The sequence below is a fragment of the Schistocerca serialis genome, chromosome 7, assembly GCF_023864345.2.
Source record: "Schistocerca serialis cubense isolate TAMUIC-IGC-003099 chromosome 7, iqSchSeri2.2, whole genome shotgun sequence".
NCBI lineage: Eukaryota > Metazoa > Arthropoda > Insecta > Orthoptera > Acrididae > Schistocerca > Schistocerca serialis.
Genome location: NC_064644.1, coordinates 209250290 through 209272914, shown reverse-complemented (window position 1 = coordinate 209272914; position 22625 = coordinate 209250290). Strand labels below are relative to the sequence as shown.

Here is a 22625-nt window from a genome sequence, read left to right as displayed (position 1 = left end):
GGCAGAGATTTAGGAACCAGGTTTTAAATTGTAAGACATTTCCAGGGGCAGATGTGGATTCTGACCACAATCTATTGGTTATGAACTGCAGATTGAAACTGAAGAAACTGCAAAAAGGCGGGAATTTAAGGAGATGGGACCTGGATAAACTGAAAGAACCAGAGGTTGTACAGAGTTTCAGGGAGAGCATAAGGGAACAATTGACAGGAATGAGGGAAAGAAATACAGTAGAAGAAGAATGGGTAGCTCTGAGGGATGAAGTAGTGAAAGCAGCAGAGGATCAAGTAGGTAAAAAGACGAGGGCTAATAGAAATCCTTGGGTAACAGAAGAAATATTGAATTTAATTGATGAAAGGAGAAAATATAAAAATGCAGTAAATGAAGCAGGCAAAAAGGAATACAAACATCTCAAAAATGAGATCGACAGGAAGTGCAAAATGGCTAAGCAGGGATGGCTAGAGGACAAATGTAAGGATGTAGAGGCCTGTCTCACTAGGGGTAAGATAGATACTGCCTACAGGAAAATTAAAGAGACCTTTGGAGATATCAGAACCACTTGTATGAACATCAAGAGCTCAGATGGAAACCCAGTTCTAAGCAAAGAAGGGAAAGCAGAAAGGTGGAAGGAGTATATAGAGGGTCTATACAAGGGCGATGTACTTGAGGACAATATTATGAAAATGGAAGAGGATGTAGATGAAGACGAAATGGGAGATAAGATACTGCGTGAAGAGTTTTACAGAGCACTGAAAGACCTGAGTCGAAACAAGGCCCCGGGAGTAGACAACATTCCTTGGCCTTGGGATAGCCAGTCATGACAAAACTCTACCATCTGATGAGCAAGATGTATGAGACAGGCGAAATACCCTCAGACTTCAAGAAGAATATAATAATTCCAATCCCAAAGAAAGCAGGTGTTGACAGATGTGAAAATTACCGAACTATCAGTTTAATAAGTCACAGTTGCAAAATACTAACACGAATTCTTTACAGACGAATGGAAAAACTGGTAGAAGCGGACCTCGGGGAAGATCAGTTTGGATTCCGTAGAAATGTTGGAACACGTGAGGCAATACTAACCTTACGACTTATCTTAGAAGAAAGATTAAGAAAAGGCAAACCTACGTTTCTAGCATTTGTAGACTTAGAGAAAGCTTTTGACAATGTTAACTGGAATACTCTCTTTAAAATTCTGAAGGTGGCAGGGGTAAAATACAGGCAGCGAAAGGCTATTTACAATTTGTACAGAAACCAGATGGCAGTTATAAGAGTCGAGGGGCATGAAAGGGAAGCAGTGTTTGGGAAAGGAGTGAGACAGGGTTGTAGCCTCTCCCCGATGTTATTCAATCTGTATATTGAGCAAGCAGTAAAGGAAACAAAAGAAAAATTCGGAGTAGGCATTAAAATTCATGGAGAAGAAGTAAAAAATTTGAGGTTCGCCGATGACATTGTAATTCTATCAGAGACAGCAAAGGACTTGGAAGAGCAGTTGAACGGAATGGACAGTGTCTTGAAAGGAGGATATAAGATGAACATCAACAAAAGCAAAACGAGGATAATGGAATGTAGTCAAATTAAATCTGGTGATGCTGAGGGAATTAGATTAGGAAATGAGACACTTAAAGTAGTAAAGGAGTTTTGCTATTTAGGGAGTAAAATAACTGATGATGGTCGAAGTAGAGAGGATATAAAATGTAGACTGGCAATGGCAAGGAAATCGTTTCTGATGAAGAGAAATTTGTTAACATCGAGTATAGATTTAAGTGTCAGGAAGTCGTTTCTGAAAGTATTTGTATGGAGTGTAGCCATGTATGGAAGTGAAACATGGACGATAACTAGTTTGGACAAGAAGAGAATAGAAGCTTTCGAAATGTGGTGCTACAGAAGAATGCTGAAGATAAGGTGGGTAGATCACGTAACTAATGAGGAGGTACTGAATAGGATTGGGGAGAAGAGAAGTTTGTGGCACAACTTGACTAGAAGAAGGGATCGGTTGGTAGGACATGTTTTGAGGCATCAAGGGATCACAAATTTAGCATTGGAGGGCACCGTGGAGGGTAAAAATCAAAGAGGGAGACCAAGATATGAATACACTAAGCAGATTCAGAAGGATGTAGGTTGCAGTAGGTACTGGGAGATGAAGAAGCTTGCACAGGATAGAGTAGCATGGAGAGCTGCATCAAACCAGTCTCAGGACTGAAGACCACAACAACAACAACAAGGTAGAAATTCCATGTGTGTTACAAATATATCATGACGCGACTCTTGACGATGTTTACATGTGAACTCTAATAATGGACCTCCATGTAAACACTGTTAAGTACCGATAAATACAGAGATAACGTAACCATCACACGAAATAAAAAGTTCAGCTGCCTTGCTCCCTAGCACACCACATATCACATTTGGCACACTGCGATGTCTCTCATACGATCTTTGGAAGATCACTTCATCTATGCCCATGTCACTTATTTTCCACAAAGAATACTGTGGCGCATATAAATTAGTACATGGATCTTGTGAGCTCTGCAAGATCCATGTACTAATTTATATTTGCGTGGCAAACCCTAATTCTAGGGCTATATTTTAATTTTGACAAATGGATCTATGCCGACACTTGTAAAAACGGCGATGGTACATTAGTCCTTACTAATGTAAAATTGTAAGTACCAGTCGTCGATCTCATATTTCTGTAATGCAAGAGCTGTCTAATCTGTGTTAAAATCTATTCTTGACTTAAGTTTCATACTTTTCTAATGTAACCTATGACGTTCATTGTCCTTAGGCCACCTTCTGAAGAAGACAAATTTACATTTGTCGAAACCTAGGTAAAGAATTCTTTATCCATTGCAACTGGTCGGCTGTTTATAATTTTATTAAAATAACTGTGATCCCACAGTCTGACCAAGATTTTCGGGAAGTTCCTCTTGGTCACCAGGCGAATATTGGAACTGCAAATAGCCTCCCACATATTCCCAATTGGGATTTTCTTTGTTCTCTTCCAACCTTATATGATATTTCGCTGAAAAGAACGAAGTTCTAAAACAGCCCTCCCTGTTCTCACGACTTGCGATTGAAAGAAGTAAAAAATATTTTTGAGTTGCAGGTTGACAATTATTATTATTATCAGTATTATATATCTGAGTTTAAAAAATTATTTCGTGTAGTTAAGGGTACATGATTTAGTCATCTCTTATGTGTATTACTAATGGCATATTTTTGCTATCGGTTTATTGTGGAACGTGCACAGTCTTTCAACGGATCATAACTTACCACAGATAATATCCAGAGCACAACGGGTGATATATGGATAGATATCGAATGGCTTTCCATCGGCTTTGGTCTTCAGTATGTCTATCAGTATTTCCGACTTCTCTGCAAAGACATCAATGAAGTTGTCGAGAATTTTGAAATGGAAAGCAGGCGTGATCATCTTCCGCCGTGAGTGCCATTTTGCTCCTGTCACACAAAAGTAAATTCGTTAGTTTTGGTACAGCCACAACTGATATGTACAAGTAAAACCAAAAAACAGAAACATTGGTAAAATTCATGAATGACATTCAATATTGGTCATCAACGAGTCAGTTTTAACAGTAGTAATTATGTTAATTAAAACTGTGGTGAGCAGCTTTATCAAACTGAAAATAATTTTCGAAAAACAATCTGATTATTTTGACATAATTTTTGGTTGACAATGCTTTACCTGATGTATTATGATACAATACAAAATAGTTTGATAATAATATTGTGTGACTACTAAAACGAATTTGCGTCCGCACAACCTCCAGTCACTTCTACTTCTCAGCCAACTGCTGCTGCTAAATTAAACTTTATTAAACACTCACGAACCTATAGAGTATCCTTTCGCCTCAATTATTGAAGAGAACTATCCAGAATCAAAGTTGTATAAGCGATTTAAAATATGAAAAACAACGAAGAAGGGGCATAAATTCATTAATGAAAATCTGTTCCGTATGTTACGGCGAATGGTCCAAGATTCTAAGTACACATTAACTCATTGTCCACATTAGGGAGGTGATGAAAGTGAGGCTGAATACTACAAAGAGGTCTCGGCTTTATTATTTATATACAAGACACTTTCTAAAGGACTACTTAGTAAACTATAGAAACGCGTAGATGGCAGGCATAGGGAGTATTAAGGGGAATTTTTGGAACTAAAAGTCTTGTCAGGAGCACATCCTAAGTGTTAAGCTCACAATCCAAGACGTAATACTAATGTTTTTATTCCACGCTTAAGTGTCTGTCGGCTTGAAAAAGACGTGGACTGTATTGACATTACTTCTGAATTCTTAAAACTGGAATAGTTTGCTGCGGGTAATCACGCAATTACTGATAGACATAAATTTAAGTTTTAGAGAAGTACTGAGGTGCGAACGGGTGTCAATCAAGCACATGATAATTCCCCATCTTATTCAATTATGTCCTTGAGAAAGTAATCCAAGAGGTTGCAGAAGAGCTAAGAAATAGTGAACTGAATAACGAAATGGAACTGGGCTGAAAACAGTAGATTACTAGTATTCGGTATTCGGGTTTAATTGACATCCTTGCCACATAGTCTGGAGATAAGGCAGTGGAACATCAGGGTTTCAAAAATAACTGCAGAAAAAAAATATTCAGGTGTCTTACACAAAGACTGAACATATGACACCAATATTAAAGACTGCAAAAAATGGATAATATAAATATGAATACACAAAAATCATGCCTCTGAAGCAGATAGTATACAGTACAGTTAATTTTCTTCTTATTCCTATTCTCCTTCCCTTCAGGTATTAAGCGAATTTGCCTCTTACTGTACCCTCATAGTGCTCAGAGCCATCTTACTGTACCCATCTTTGCTAGACTCTTCCTCTACCTCTTCTTCCTTTGCGCATGTAATTTCCAGCCTTTAAGGAGAGTCTTTCAATCTATACTTAGTCAATCTTACTGTACCCAGTCTTACTGTACCCATCTTTGCTAGACTCTTCCTCTACCTCTTCTTCCTTTGCGCATGTAATTTCCAGCCTTTAAGGGGAGTCTTTCAATCTCCCTTCTTTTTATGTGTCCGTTCGAGTTTTTTCTACAACCTAATTTTTTTTTCTAAATTAGACCATTTTCTCTATTATCTTTACTTTTTAGTCAATCTTCTATTGTGCTGCCTTTATCGCTTCTCAGAAATTTCATTTATTGTGCTTTTTTGCTTTTTGCGAATCACCCAGAAGAATTTAATTACAACATCTGGTAACTGAGTGTAATAAGCTTAATTGTCAAAACTTTGCTGTAGCTATTTGTCTCCTCACATCCAAGCTAACTGGAATGGTTTACTCATCCTAAGATTCACTGATTCATCACTACTTTTGTTCTAATGTGTCCTTTGCCAATTGAAGTTATTATCGTTTTCTGTTGAGATCTACATGTCACATTCAGCAGTTATCTGTTTCAGTAAGTAAATTCTGTTCTGGACGTAATCTTCTTTATCTGCTAGGATCACTGCACCGTCGATGTATAGGAAGTTATTTAAAAGAGTTCTTCTGTTTAGGTGTATACCTTTTCGAAATTCTGTTTTCTGAGATTCATGTACGTAAATGTTGAACAAAGTTGGAGAGATGCAGCAGCCTTGTTGTACTCCTTTGTTCGCTGGTATCTCAATTCTCGTTTTTCTGTCGAGATCTAGAATGATAGTCGTGCTCTGATGTAAACTTATATCAAGAATATTAAATGTTCCAGATATTCGCGATTCGTCATTATCTTCCAAAAATTCTGTGTACTGACGTTTTCAAAAGCTTTTTTTAAAATCGATAAAAGCAGTGTGTTTCTTTAGTGCATTTTAGACTTTATGTGTTTGTACAGCTGTAAAATAAAAACTGCATCAATCATTGAGCGTCCTTAACTAAAGCCCATTTCTTCCTCATGCAGTGCTACTTCCGTTCTGTTTTTAAGACTTGTGTTTAAAATCTTGGCATATATTGTGTGTGCTGAGTCCAGCAAACTTTTATTCCTCTGTAGTTACTGCATAGACTTTTATCAGCTTTTTTTAAAACAACTGATAGCACTTTAGCAGTCTTCTAGTCTTTGGGGATACTATCGTTTTTCCAACATCCGTTTAAGAGATGCGGCAGTCTTATACGTAGCATTCATTCGTGTTTTAACAATTCACCGTAATATCATCTCTTATTGTTGCTTTTCTGTTCATAAATGACGTCAAGGTAGATGTTATTATGCCAGCCTGTACTTCATCTACTCCCTTCTCAACTAATGGTTCAGTTTCAGTTTCTTGTGCTGTTCCATCATATCATACTCCTATGTAAAAATTTACCCATTGTTTTTCTTCAATATTGTTTATTTGTACCTTCTCTGTTTCTATTGTGTTTCAAGTTTTTAAAAACTTATGGGCGATTTGCTGTCTCCCGTGAACGTAACTGTCGATATTAGAAATAAATCTGTTCCATTGTTCCTGGTGTGTGTGTGTGTGTGTTATGTTTACTGCATTTTGCGATATTTCTTCTACCCTTATCGTACTGCTTCTTCTCAGCTGTGGAGTAGTTTAAGTATTTGGGCATGCATCCTGTTTTTCCTTAACAGCTTTCATTTTATCATGATTCGCAATTTATAAGCCCTTTCTCTCTCTCATTGTTTTCGTTTTGCTGAGAGCTTCTCCTGATACTCTACATACCACATTACTTAGATTTTGCCATTCTTCTTCTATATTTTCTTTAGTTTGCAAGTTTCCTAGCTCTTTATTTCATCTGTTTTCAAGAAGATGTTTCTTGCTCGCCTCTTCAATCAAATCCACTTCATAAATACTTCGATCTTATTGGCTACTCGTTTGGTTTGTCATTTTCTTCGATTGCGCAATATTCTGGAAATTACTAAAAAATTATATTATCTACATCTTGTCTTTTACAAGCTCACAATTTACCAAAATGTAACGATTTATTGATCTACGTTCTCTATTCGCCCAGCTATACATATCCTATACTTATCTTTCCATAGAAAAGGTGAGATTATTATTTTTATATTATTTACTATTATTTTTATGTTACTGAAAGTGCCAAAAGGCGCTATAATATTCGTTACTGGAATATTTTCTGTTCTGGCATTGAAATAACTCATCATTGCTATTCTATCAGTAGCATTGTAAATATTCATAGTCTTCTGTAGTTCTTCATAAAATATCCTAGACTCAATCTTTTTGCTTCTTCTGGTGGATATGTGCTTTTAACGGCGACGTTGCCTCTTTTCAGTCTGACTGTATTCATTCGTTTATGTATGTGTCATCTTTGATCTGTGTTCCCCATCTCTTCTGCAGGAGTAATGCTACACCTTTCCTTGCTCTTTCATTTGGTTCAACATAACGTAATCTTCTATCTGTTTATTACCTCTCATTTTCATTTTCATTTCTGTGATTGCTACATCATCGATTTTTAAGTCTTTTAGTACATCTGAAGTTCTACCTCTAACATTCAGATTACTACTTTGATGTACCCGCTGATCCATTTTCGTTTGCCTCTTTTCATAGTTTTGTCATTTACCTTTGAAACCGTCCTTTTTTCGAAGCTCTTTGGGGTATTAAGAGTAGTGCGTGTTTACCGAAAGTTTGTTACCAGCCATGTGCTCAATACCCTTTCTAGCACGCCAAGGATCTTCTTTTGGAGTTATCTCCCATACCAGATGTGTTAGTTAATAGTAACTAATATTAATAACAAAATCTAACAAACTGGTAGGTAGTCGTTCATTTAACTGCCAACGTTACTTACCAGTGCTCACCAGTAGCCCGTCGCCAAGCCAAGGCTGCAGAAACGTGTAAATAGGGGCCTTCGTGATCAGTTCGCTGCTCGTCATTATTTTCTGAAACAGGAATACAATAAATGTAAATCTCAGCACAATGCTAGCCAAGCCCGACGGTGCATCACTCAATAAATTTTGCCAAGTCTTTGACATGCACGTCGTATAGATACATTATCTGAAGTGAGCGGGATACTCGTCATACATATAATACAATACTCTGGATTTGTCTAGTCCATTCAGCATTTGGCCTTCTCAGATATGAGTCCAGTGTATTAATCCCATTTGGTCAATATAAGTAGGAGCAAAGTACCTTGAAGAACAGCTGAACGCAATGGACAGCGTCTTGAAAGGAGGATATAAGGTGAACATCAAAAACAAAACGAGGATAATTAAATCAAGTGATGCTGAGTGTATTAGATTAGGAAATGAAATTCTTAAAGTAGTAAATTAGTTTTGCTATTTGGGGAGCACAATAACTGATGATGGTCGAAGTAGAGAGGATATAAAATGAAGACGGGCTATAGCAAGGAAAGCCTCTCTGAAGAAGACAAATTTGTTAACATCGAGTACAGACTGAAGAGTCAGGAAGTCTGTCCTGAAAGTATTTGTATGGAGTGTAGCCGTGTATGAAAGTGAAACATGGGCGGTAAACAAGTTTAGAAAAGAAGAGGATATTTTCTGAGGCATCAAGAGATCACCAATTTAGTACTGGAGGGAAGCGTGGATGGTAAAAATTGTAGAGGGAGAGCAAGAGATGAATACGCTGAGCACATTGGTTGCAGTAGTTATTTGGAGATGAAGAGGCTTGCACAGGATAGAGTACCATGGAGATCTGCATTAAACCCGTCTCTGAGCTGAAGTCCACAAAAACAACAACAACATGTAGGAATTCAGTGCTCACAATAATGGCGGGATTGATAAAGTACAGGAGACGGACAACATTATTTCAGCTACCTACCTCAACGTATTCTGCCTTCATAAGGTGAACTTCGGGGGTGTGGCCAAGCCAAGTACGAAACATCGGCCAGTACTGTTTACTCATGCGGTCGAACACGTTCGTCAATTCTGCAACAGACAAGACAGTTACGTTACACAGCATCATTTAAGATAATGCAGGAGCTGAGTCAGTGGTTCTCAAAATCAGTGAATCCCAGGCTAAATGATAATGCACTCTCATTTCTTCGTCCTATAATGTCAGTTATTATTTGGAAATGGTCCGCTGTCAATAAGCTGGTCCTAGAAGTCGTCGTGTTGCAATTGTGCTTTACTAACTGATTTGTTGTACTTGAGGAATTCATCTCTTTGACTATTTTCGTACATTTTGCTGTTTGCATAAGTTCCTTTGTTAACCAATTACTAAACTCATCGATAGCTGAAACGTTTTTATTTTCTTAGGCCATAAACGTATTGCTTCATTTGATCTGTTATTCCCTCCTGTTCACAAATATATTGTAGTAATCAGCATACCTTACCGTTCTATGAGTCTTTCCAAACGTGTGTCTGTTTTCATGTTTGTCTTATGAGTCTATGGTCGCCAGCAATTCAAAAGTTGCTCAACACCGTTAACCTTAGTACAGTCTCCCTATTTTTTGATAAAAACTATGTAATTAAATTTTCGTTCTCTTTACTCCTTGCCAAGTCCATTCTATGCTTGGTTTCTTCTGATATAATGACGTGTGAAGGGCAGACCTACTGACACTTACGCCCAATTCTATTAATTTAAGTTGTTGGTAATTTTATTATCACTCCCAAAGATGCAAACTAGAGTACTGCTACTTACTTTAAGTATTAATTTTGTGTTAAAATTTGCTATTTGTCACCTGAAAATGAAATATTAATATCGGTACAGGATATAACTTTTTACGGAAAAGCACAAGAAAAAAATTCGTCTAAGTGCATTGCATAAAGTCATGAAAAAATTTGCTTATGTCATTAAATATGGCTGTATTGCAGTACTATTACGGCAGTGCAGATATAATTAATTAACATACGATTATTGAAATGAGGTCACCCTAGCTTTCAGCTCTTACTGTTTTTGTTTTACAACTGTAAAAGCATCTAGAAAACATTATACTACGTATTCAGAACCATTTACTACGGCAGAGGTTGAAAATAACGTTACAGACGTAAGGTTCTTTTATTTAGGACACTTCACTGATCCCCATACAACTAGACTGAGCCTCAGTATTTGCTTTTTTATAATTTCTTGCTTCCCTATCGCATTCAGACTCCTGGCACTCCATGCCCCGAATCGTAGAACGTTATCCTTTCCTTGGCTATTCATTCTTTTTGGCTTGGTCACCTCCCCCTTCGCAGTCTTCTCCTGTAGACCCGAAACGGGGACTAGTTCGGAATCTTTCGCCATTGGAGAGATCATAATTTCACTTTTTTCAAATACTGTCTCCATGTCCTGTTTACACACATTATGTGTCTGTAATGTAGTGGCTTCCATTGCCTTCTGCATCCTCATGCCGTTTATGATTGCTGATTCGTCCGCCTCCAGGGCTGGTTTGCCATCCAATGCGATACCGAGGACGTTTGGTTACTACTCAAAGACACTACCCCTAGAGCATGTGTCTGCCACTGCACTGGCAACAAAGTCATGTCTGGCAAAGAGACGTCTATTGGTATAAAATATGGGCCTCAACCTGAGGAAATGTCTGAGAATGTATGTTTGGGGCACAGCATTGCATGGTAGTAAAACGAGGACTTCGGAAACCTGGAAAAGAAGCAAATCGAAGCATTAGAGATGTGGTCCAGCAGTAGATTGTTGAAAATTAGGTGGACTAGTAAGTTAAGGAATGAAGAGTCTGTATGGGAAACACTGTCAGAAGAAGGGACAGTAAGGTAGGAGATCTATTAAGACATCAGCGAATAACTTACACGGCATTAGAGGGATCTTTAGAGGGTAAAAACTGTAGAAGAAAACTGAGATTCGAATACGTCTAGCAAATAACGGCGGACGTAGGTCGCAAGTGCTACTCTGAGATGCAAATGTTGAGGCAGGAGAGGAATTTGTGGTAGGCCGCATCAAACTAGTCAGAGGAGTGATGACTTAAGAAAACGCCTTTCAGTAAGGCCAACTGGTTTTTCCCCAAACCTACACACAGCCAAAATTAGGTCGAAATCCGGCTGGTGTTACTTCACCTTCCTGCACAGTTAAATTAGGTTAATATTTGGCTGAGACAGGCAGGAATAGTTGTTACCAGCGGCACCAGCTTGGGATAAGTCGATAACTTCTTAGTAAATAACTTCCTAGTAATACCTCATAGTGCTGATGGTTATCAGTAGATCTGATAAGGATGTTACCCTCGGTCGTCCTCGGTGATTGTAGGGAAGCAGTCTGTTTACTTATACGAATTTCTGTCTGTTCACTTCACTGAATGCTCTCAAAAGCACTGTACAAAACACTATGGTCTACAAGCACTCATGTAAGTCCACGATGTGATGCCAGTCCATTTCTAGAGCTTTAAAGGAAGCTTGAAAAAGGCACTACCTTGACCAGTGGGTCTAACAATTTAACTAACGGTCACCGACCTCTTTCTAATTACAAATTTTTTCAGGTTTACATGATCACTATTTGACGTTTCTCCTCTTTGTTTTTGTATCGGAATCTTCGTCCAACCTATTCTACTTGATCTTCTCGATGTTTCACCAACATGAACGGTGGCTGTGTCAAAGATTCACCATCCATTTCCTTTAGTCTACCACCAGCAAAAGAGTGTTCATCTTGAAGAATATCAATCTCTCGCGCTGTCGAAATGTGAGAACTAAATAAACGTCAGCCCAAGATCCCATGACGAACGCCAACGGGTGTTATCTCTTTCTTATTTATTCGTTAAATCAATTTCTTCTATAAAAAGGGAGACTTGCAGAGGCCAAAGTACCGTTCTTCAGCCATCCCTTTGCCAGTTAAATGAAAGAAAAGAAAGGCAAGGTTCTTGTTTGGGTCCTAGACGGGCCAAACTGGCCCGATCGACCGCCGAGTCACTCTCAATCAGTAACCTCGTTGGGTGCGGTATGGCCGGGCATGTGGTCAGCACATCTCTCTCCCAGTCCTCGACATTGAAACGCTACAGAATGGCCGAGTCGCTCCTCTGCTGGCCTCACAAGACTGAGCGCACTCTGTCCCAGTCGTCCATCCAAAACAAAAGCAGGCCTACGTGGCAGTACCGAAAATCGAATCCGGGTGCCCCCCCCCCCCCAGTCACTCAGTGGCACTGACCTTTCGACTACGGAGGCGGACATTAAAATGAATACAAATCTAAATCTTGTGATATTAATACATTGATAAAATGCAAAAGGTGATGGTGGAGCTGTGGTTTCTTTCTGCGCAATGTTGGTGTTATGGTATTCAGTCCAAAGACTGGTTTGATGCAGCTCTCAGTGCCACTCTATCCTGTGCAAGCTTCTGCAAGCCTCTTCATCTCCGAAGAACCTACATCTTTCTGCATCTGCTTATTGTATCCATCTCTTGGTCTATCTCTACAATTTTTACCCCCACCCTTTCCTCCAATACTAATTTTGTGATCCCTTGACGTCTCAGAATGTGTCCTGTCAACCGATCTCTCCTTTTAGTTAAGCTCTACCACAAAATTTCTTGTCTCCATTGTTCTATTCAGTACTACCGCAATAATTACCTGATGTACCCATATACAGGGTCATTCACGAAGATATGCAAATATTTTGATGTGTTGTTGTTATTGTTGCGGTCTTCAGTCCTGAGACCGGTTTGATGCAGCTCTCCATGCTACTCTGTCCTGTGCAAGCATCTTCATCTCCCAGTACGTACTGCAGCCTTCATCCTTCTGAATCTGCTTAGTGTATTCATCTGTTGGTCTCCCTCTACGACGTTTACCCTCCACACTGCCCTCCAATACTAAATTGGTGATCCCTTGATGCCTCAGAACATGTCCTACCATCCGATCCCTTCTTCTAGTCAAGTTGTGCCACAAGCTCCTCGTCTCCCCAATTCTATTAAATACCTCCTCATTAGTTATGTGATCAACCCATCTATTCTTCAGCATTCTTCTGTAGCACCACATTTCGAAAGCTTCTATTCTCTTCTTGTCTAAGCTATTTACCGTCGATGTTTCACTTCCATACATGGCTACACCCCACACAAATTCTTTCAGAAACGCCTTCCTGACACTTAAATCTACACTCATGTTAACAAATTTTTCTTCTTCAGAAACGCTTTCCTTGCCATTGCCAGTCTACATTGTATATCTTCTCTACTTCGACCATCATCAGTTATCTTTCTCCCCAAATAGCAAAACTTCTTTACTACTTTAAGTGTCTCATTTCCTAATCTAACTCCCTCAGCATCACCCGACTTAATTCGACTACATTCCATTATCCTTGTTTTGTTTTTGTTGATGTTCATCTTATACCCTCCTTTCAAGACACTGTCCATTCCGTTCAACTGCTCTTCCAAGTCCTTTGCTGTCTCTGACAGAATTACAATGTCATCGGCGAACCTCAAAGTTTTTATTTCTTCTCTATAGATTTTAATACCTACTCAAAATTTTTCTTTTGTTTCCTTTATTGCTTGCTCAGTATACAGATTGAATAACATCGGGGATAGGCTACAACCCTGTCTCACCCCCTTCCCAACCACTGTTTCCCTTTCATACCCCTCGACTCTTATAACTGCCATCTGCTTTATGTACAAATTGTAAATTGCCTTTCGCTCTCTGTATTTTACCCAGCCACTTTCAGAATTTGAAAGAGAGTATTCCAATCTACATTGTCAAAAGCTTTCTCTAAGTCTACAAATGCTAGAAACGTGGGTTTGCCTTTCCTTAATCTTTCTTCTAAGATAAGTCATAGGGTCAGTATTGCCTCACGTATTCCAACATTTCTACGGAATCCAAACTGATCTTCCCCGAGGTCGGCTTCTATCAGTATTTCCATTCGTCTGTAAAGAACTCGCGTTAGTATTTTTCAGCTGTGACTTATTAAACTGATAGTTCGGTAATTTTCACATCTGTCAACACCTGCTTCCTTTGGATTGGGATTATTATATTATTCTTGAAGTCTGAGGGTATTTCGCCTGTCTCATACATCTTGCTCACCAGATGGTAGGGTTTTGGCAGGGCTGGCTCTCCCAAGGTTGTCAGTAGTTCTAATGGAATGTTGTCTACTCCGGGGGCCTTGTTTCGACTCAGGTCTTTCAGTGCTCTGTCAAACTCTTCACGCAATATCGTATCTCCAATTTCATCTTCATCTACATCCTCTTCCATTTCCATAATATTGTCCTCAAGTACATCGCCCTTGTATAGGCCCTCTATGTACTCCTTCCACCTTTCTGCTTTCCCTTCTTTGCTTAGAACTGGGTTTCCATCAAAGCTCTTGATATTCATGCAAGTGGTTCTCCTTTCTCCAAAGGTCTCTTTAATTTTCCTGTAGGCAGTATCTATCTTACACCTAGTGAGATAAGTCTCTACATCCTTACATTTGTCCTCTAGCCATCCCTGCTTAGCCATTTTGCACTTCCTGTCGATATCATTTTTGAGACGTTTGTATTCCTTTTTGCCTGCTTCATTTACTGCATTTTTATATTTTCTCCTTTCATCAATTAAATTCAATATTTCTTCTGTTACACAAGGGTTTCTACCAGCCCTCGTCTTTTTACCTATTTGATCCTCTGCTGCCTTCACTATTTCATCCCTGAAAGCTACCCATTCTTTTTCTAATGTATTTCTTTCCCCCATTCCTGTCAATTGTTCCCTTATGCTCTCCCTGAAACTCTGCACAATCTCTGGTTCTTTCAATTTATCCAGGTCCCATCTCCTTAAATTCCCACCTTTTTGCAGTTTCTTCAGTTTTAATCTACAGTTCATAATCAATAGATTGTGGACGGAGTCCACATCTGCCCCTGGAAATGTCTTACAATTTAAAACCTGCTTCCTGAATCTCTGCCTTACCATTATATAATCGATGTGATACCTTTTAGTATCTCCAGGGTTCTTCCAAGTATACAACCTTCTTTCATGATTCTTAAACCAAGTATTAGCTATGATTAAATTATGCTCTGCGCAGAATTCTACCAGGCAGCTTCCTCTTTCATTTTTTAGCCCCAATCCATATTCACCTACTATGTTTCCTTCTCTCCCTTTTCCTACTGAAGAATTCCAGTCCCCATGACTATTAGATTTTCGTCTCCCTTCACTACCTGAATAACTTCTTTTATCTCATCATACATTTCATCAATGTCTTCGTCATCTGCAGAGCTAGTTGGCATATAAACTTGTACCACTGTAGTAGGCGTGGGCTTCGTGTCTATCTTGGCCACAATAATGCGTTCACTATGCTGTTTGTAGTAGCCTATTTTTTTATTCATTATTAAACCTACTCCTGCATTACCCCTATTTGATTTTGTATTTATAACCCTGTATTTACTTGACCAGAAGTCTTGTTCCTCCTTCCACCGAACATCACTAATTCCCACTATATCTAACTTTAAACTATCCACTTCCCTTTTTAAATTTTCTAACCTACCTGCCCGATTAAGGGATCTGACATTCCACTCTCCGATCCGTATAACGCCAGTTTTCTTTCTCCTGATAACAACATCCTCTCGAGTAGTCCCCGCCCGGAGATCCGAATGGGGGACTATTTTACCTCCGGAATATTTTACCCAGGAGGACGCCATCATCATTTAATCATACAGTAAAGCTGCATGCCCTCGGGAAAAATTACAGCTGTAGTTTCCCTTTGCTTTCAGCCGTTCGCAGGACCAGAACAGCAAGGCCATTTTGTTTAGTGTTACTAGGCCAGATCAGTCAATCATCCAGACCGTTGCCCCTGCAACTACTGAAAAGGCTGCTGCCCCTCTTCAGGAACCACACGTTTGTCTGGCCTCTCAACAGATACCCCTCCGTTGTGGTTGGACCTACGGTACGGCTACCTGTATCGTTGAGGCACGAAAGCCTCCCCACCAGCGGCAAGGTCCATGGTCCATCGGGGGGTTTGATGTGTTATTCTATCAATAAAACTAAAGATAAAAGTTCATATAAACATAGGTCCGCAAATGTTTAGTTACGGAGTTACGGCTAATAAAAGATTTTGACTGAAATTTAGCAACTTTGCTAATTTGAAGCCATAACAAAACTGCAATAAGTTAAAGTAAAGCACGATTTCCATTTATTTCGTTGTTATTGGTCTGGTGGACCCAGTAAAACATGTCCCAGACGTGTATCTGCAGTAGTTTCCCAGAATGTCGAGAGAACCAAAGATGTAATTTCGTAAAAATTTTAATCTATTAATTACCTGGCCCAATTTGTTTTTTAAATTCCAGACAGTTGCACAAAGCTTTCAACAGATATCGTAGAGAATTTCGTTTTGGAAAAATGTTGGTAATAACGTTCAGTAAAAAAAAATATCGTGTGACTAGGGTCTCCCGTCGGCTGCAAGTTTTTCGATTTGACGCCACTTCGACGACTTGCGGGTCGATGGGGATAACATGATGATGATTAGGAAAACACAACACCCAGTCCCTGAGCGGAGAAAATCTCCGACCCAGCCGGGAATCGAACCAGAGCCCTTCCGATCTACATACTGTCGCGCTGACCACTCAGCTACCGGGGGCGGACGTAAAATTAATTTAAACTGTATGAATGTACCTGATAATCTGCTTTTATTGATACCATATCACAGCACATATGAATCCATGTTAAACCGGAAAAAAGCCAAGCTCAGTGTTAAGGAAGATGTAACTTAATATATTTCACTTTCAGACTTTCTCAAGGTTGTGAGGTAACATCCCAGGCAGAAAGGCCTGGTCACAGGATTCTAGTTCTAGTATGAGATGTCATCTGCAAAAGATTATGCTTGTTATCTTACATTGGTATTCGAGACGAAACCACGACCTGGAGTTACGGGTTTCATTACTTCACATCGAACGGATCTACGAAGTATTATCTGATGCCATGAATACATGAGTTTTAACTAAACTTTATATATATATATATATATATATATATATATATATATATATATATAGTGCAATATCTGTGATAATTCAAGAGAGAGACGGTTAATTGCATAATCCTGTAACCACCCTGAACACTGAGTTAGTTTGCTGATTGATGATCAGCGTCTGGTTAAATTAAGTTACATTACAATGTTCATAGAGTTATTAGAGTTATTTCTCTTTTGTTTTGACGTCACTTTATTAAAATCTATCAAGCGTATATGAATTAAATTCACGTGTTGCGACATAGTCGCGTATACGAATAGTGATCCAATACTGTCAAATCTTTTGTATTCCAGTCTGATGTTGTACTGATTATATTTATAAGTTTTGACGATGCGATAATGGCCTTATCACCTTAGGACATGGTGTGAAAAAGATCTGAGGATGGTCATTACGGACTGAAACCGGTCATCGTCAAAAGAATTGATACTGTGATCAAAGACTGGAATAAAAGCATTTTTAATTAAATTAAATTACATTATAGGAGTCCCACCGGATGGTGTGAGAGTCACTTTAACTGTGGCAGCGTGCCGGCCGCGCTGGCCGTGCGGTTCTAGGCGCTCCAGCCCGGAACCACGCTCCTGCTATGGTCGCAGGTTCAAATCCTGACTCGGGCATGGATGTGTGTGATGTCCTTAGGTTAGTTAGGTTTAAGTAGGTCTGAGTTCTAGGGGACTGATGACCTCAGATGTTAAGTCCCATAGTGCTCAGAGCCATTTGATTTTGTGGCAGCGTAGTAGCATGCGTCAGGAAGGCATAGTGTTATTAATAGCGGCATCTTACCTTCCCGTGGTCGCAAGGTAAAAACATTGGTGGTTGCTACGAATGAATGGAAGAGGGAAGGGTCTAAGCAACTTTTCGATGGCCCTTATTAGGTACCGAGTCCTCAGGGTGCTGGCCACATAAACGGCGACCATGTACGCCACCACCACCAGCAACATCACCAATGTTTGGTGATTCCTCTGTCACGCTCAGTTCGGCCCTCGAAAGTGGGGCTCCGGTCAGTGTCTGGCAGAAAATCGTGTGCTGGTCACTTTATCTACAGTTCGGGTCGTTGACCTTCGCCGTCCTCTTACGCACAGGGAGATAAAAAATAAGCTCCATTATGTCATTTTCACTGACGAGTTATCTGAAGAACGTCTCAACTCGTCAGATTGGGAAGCGCTTTAGTAATGTCATAAGGGCGTCGTGTATAATCTTCCGCGTAGTTAACCGGTTGCTTGATAAAAACGAATGTTCAGTTGCAGTGAATTGTTCGAAGATGGCTCGCGGAGAAAATCCTGTGACTTACTTTGTGAGACTTAAGCCTAAGCGATGCTCGGATTGATGAATTAACCATGCTTTCCTCCTCGATAAGTTTACTTCTGTTTTCTTTTCAGACCTACGATAAACACATTTCTCGGTGTCTAAATGTGCATTATACTCAATATGTAATATAAGTAGGTTATATCTCTCGGTACACGTATAATAATGTCGTCAACAAAGAAGGTTACGGTGTAATGAACGGACGATGGAGAATATTGTAGTGCCCCTCGTAATGAATTTTCATTGTTGAATTGCCTGGTGTGCTGCTTACTGTTCATACAGCTGGCAGTAATCTTGCCAGAGTGTTATGTAAACCCACATCATTCTTCTCACAGTCTTTATCTACTTTATTGCAACGAAATGAGGCAAATTCAGTCTTCTTTATCCAAGATTCGCCAGACGTATTTAATTTCATGGTTGTGAACTAAAAAGAGTAAGAGTCTAATACACGACTAAGGTGTGTTCCTAAGTTGGCATAACTTTGTATCGGGTCATTGTTACAGGCTTTTCCTTTGGGAAAATAATCATCATAATTCTGCGTCATCCTTTAGAAAATCGTCACGACCCAATCTTCTCTTTACTGTAGAAATCAAGGAACCCAGAGAGTAAAAACCCTCGTATAATTTGCTTCAGTAGACAATCACAATGAAACCAGTATTCCTTATCTTCCTTTACCCTTCAACATTTTCCAAGTCTTCGGCAGCTGATGTTTTACACTTTGATTCATCATATTTATTGCTTATGATACAGCTGTAAGTCTTCTTAAAAGGGAATTAGAACCGAAAATCCCTCTGTAAAATACTGAATTTGAGAAGCATTTCTATAGTAACAGGTTCTTCAAACTCTTAGCTGACATAGTCTGTTATCTTCAAGCTAGCAGGAGAAGAGCTTTCTGTGAGACCTCTCTACTACACGATTCCGATTACTAAGTCAGCACTAGAATTGATTGTGCGGCTAGATGCCCATCGATACACAATAAACAAGCATTCTTACGTTCTCTTATTACATTAAAAATTCAGGAAAGTTAAGGCTCTTTTGAACATTTGGCATTACGTAGCCCGATCTCACGTTAACGAAACAGACAATTTGGGAAGATCTCACAATTTAATATATGGGTAATGCGTGGTCATGAGTTTGTAGTATTTGTTTCTAGTACAGATAAATTTCAACGACGAACAGAGAAAATTAATACAACAAGTTTTAAAATGGTTATGAAACACAGTTAAAAAACCCTAAATGAAGTCATAGATCCAGTTAACGAACATCTGGATATATGTTAGTTGCACGAAGTGGCTGAATTCAGAGAACTGAAATGAACAGAAGAGTGGAGCACTATTGGTGAGCTAAGAGAAATTTTCAAGAGTAAGCTTCAGATGTGTGTGAAAAGGAAGGCGTATATATGTGTGTATCACCAGCATTAATTTATGACAATGAAAACGGACATTAAAACAGAAAACAGTTCAAAAACTGAGGATTATTTGACGCGTAATGGAGAGATATGTATTCGAAATTACTACCAGGATTCCAATGAAAGTGCAATTGGAGATGAGAGGGACGTGTAGCGAGGCTTACAGATAGAAGGTGATGAATTAAGTTACATGCCGAATTCCAAGAGACAAGAAAATACTGCCGCAAGGATGTACAGGAAGATGAATGAATGAAATTAGATAACATGCATCTAGTTTGAGGACTGGCCTAGAAATGCTAGAAATGAATAAAGACGATGTGTGATTTTCAAAGAAAATCACAGAAAGATTACAAGTTGAAATTAAACCTACTTTCAGAAACAAATATTCTGTGATAAACAGTAACAAAAAATCATGATAATGTTAAAAAGCGAGAGAGAAAGTGTTAAAATACGTGAAAACTTGAAACACTGAAAAATTAACAATGGGCTCACTTATCATAAAGTGTAATTGTGATTTATTATCTGAAATAAGTAGTAATGTGTCTCCAATCTTTCTTTGCTTTGCAAGTTATTATATGGTTCTTTTCATTCGACCCCAAATTTCTTAAAAAATATGACACTGTAGCCTCTAGTTCTATGTTTGAGACAGCGGATGTTATAAACAAAGGCACAAAATCGAAAACAGGGATCTAGGTACTCAAATCTCAAAATATGTTAATAATATACAGAAGCGAAAGTATAGATTTTAATTATTACGTTTTTGCTTGTTAGCTTCCATCACAGTTATGCGGTTCCACAATAATAATATATTTTGTGGTATTTGTATCATTGTTGTGTCATCAGCGTATGGGTTGTACTAAATGTCTGTTTATTCAACGTTTAGCTGGCTAAACAGCCGTTAGCTGCCAGAGGCAAAATAAATAAACAAATAATTTGTTCACAAATTTACGTTTCATTGGTTAATGAGGTGGGGCATGACCGCTTATATTTCTACAGAGTCAATATTTTGAAACAGATTGTACCTGCAGTCTCCTTCTGCAGAGGTGTCATGATACGTGAGTCAACAAATAAAGCGCCTTCACTGAGTAGTGTGAAGTTATTAATGGTACATGCGAGTGTAATAATATCTGAACCGTTACCACCTTTGCAGAAAATTGGTAAACAAATCTGTCATCGTGTATACTACAACAATTCCCTGGCTGAACTGTGCCAAAGCAGTAAACAAAGACTCACTGTTTTCAGTACTTGCTCTCACCAAATTTTTCTTGTAATTTCTCACTTACATTAGAAGACAATTCTAAACAGTTTCATTTTATTCACCAAGGTCTACCATTACCTACTTACACTTTGATTTAATAGCTATTTTGTACATTTGAATGGTTGTTTTCTTTCCTTGTCTTTCTACATTACGTTGTTCATTTACAGTAAGTATTTTTGTTAAGAAATTGCTCTTTCGTAGCCATGACTTTGCAGAATGCTTAACATATTGCTGAATTTAATCGAAATCGCTTCCTTTTCACTGGTATACTGTGGTGTCCTATTCGACAGCTCTGTTTCATTTCAGTTTTGTATACGTTTTCACACCATGTGTCATGAGTCTATAATAACCGGCCATTCAAAAGTGATTTAGGACAATTAAAATATCTTTAGTTTTAGATAAAAAATTGTAATTCAATTTTAGTTCCATTTGGTTTTTGCGAAGTCCATTACATGTATATTAGTCCTCTGTGGGTACATAGCGCTCTAAAAATGGTGTCAATGAAAAATTTGTTGTTATTTTCGGCACACTCTTCCAACGTAAACAGCTACCACTTCTGTTAATACTTCTAATATTCCCTATTAGAGTGCAGTTCTTTATTTTATGTTCCCATTTTAGTATTAAAGTTACCAAATTTTATAATGAAGGGCCCTTAGTGCTTTGTGGTAAAACAGGACTGAATTCTAGAGGACAGCAGGATTCTCTTTCTTTTTTTTTTTTTTTTTTGGTGTTTCCACAAATGCTTGAAATTACTGCAGTGCTATCGTGGCAGCGCACATACCACAATCTGTTTATATGACTAAACTTGTTTCATAGATTATTAAATTTTACATATAATGAAATAAGAAAGTGAAATACAGGTGCAAATTACATGTGAAACCTAAGAGAGCGAGAAAGAAATCTCCTACTTTGTTTCCAGTCACGTATGTACCTTAGTGATTGGCTTTAATTGTTGCTTTCGTTTCAGTTATAATTTCGTCAATTATTTCAGCTGTGCTTAAGAGTTACGAATTGTGTTAGTTCTAAGTTTTTGTTGGTACGACAGGCAGCGTGCCAGACTGGTGGATTTGCCAAAACGAAAAATTAGGGCATAAAATAAAGAATGGTTCTGTAGTTTGAAAGTTGTAGAATAATAATAAAAATAACAGTGGTATACAGTAGTACAATTTGCCGAAAGCAGAGAAGAAAGTATTGGAGAATATGTGATATTAAAAGGAGATGGGGTGTATACGGGAGAAATATATGATAGTGGCGATAAAGGACTCAAGAAGATTCACTCCAACCTTGTCAGCTGTGCGAAATGTACCACAGAGATAATGTAAATACAGTACTTACGTTGCCTGTAGCGACATCCTACCTTCTCGCGGTCTAAAGGCGAATAAGTAGGTTGTTCCCACGAATGGAAGAAACAAAGGTCCCGGCAGCTTCTCTATGGAGCGTACCAGGCGCCAGTTCTTGAGGACGAAGGCCACAGAAACCGCGACCACGAAGGCCACCAGCACGAACACAGCCAAAGCCATCTTGTAATGTGTCCGGAGCGACGAGTTCGGTGCTCACAACTACGAGCTCCGGCGACTGTCTCCCAGTAAAACGTTTGCTTGCCAGTTTATCAATAGTTTGCGCCGCCGACCTTTGCCTCCCTCTTACGCACAGAGAGATAAAAAACAGAGGGGCATCATGTAATCTTTTACCTATGAGTTATCTCGAGATATATAAATATGAGCGTCGATTATAATCTACTGCGTAGTTAATAGCTTGCATGACAACGTCGACAGTTCATCCAGAGTGAGTAATTCGAAACTTGAAGATGGGAAAAGCCTTGTTGGATACATCCTGATACTCCTGCCTCTCTTTCAATAGAAGTCAACTTCGTCTGAAGAACAATC

At 38.9% G+C, this 22625-nt stretch overlaps 1 protein-coding gene across 1 annotated transcript in view; it reads right to left on the bottom strand.

Annotated features, from left to right (window-relative positions):
• LOC126412175 (cytochrome P450 4C1-like) overlaps nt 1–22307 on the bottom strand; it is a 43907-nt gene extending 21600 nt beyond the window's left edge. The window contains exons 1-4 of the mRNA XM_050081656.1: nt 22097–22307; nt 8747–8853; nt 7758–7848; nt 3274–3459 (exon numbers count right to left, since the gene is read on the bottom strand). Of these exons, the coding sequence (XP_049937613.1) occupies nt 3274–3459; nt 7758–7848; nt 8747–8853; nt 22097–22259 (547 nt within the window). The 5' untranslated portion in view covers nt 22260–22307. The remainder of the gene's footprint in view (nt 1–3273; nt 3460–7757; nt 7849–8746; nt 8854–22096) is intronic.
• Between the last annotated feature and the right edge of the window lie 318 nt (nt 22308–22625).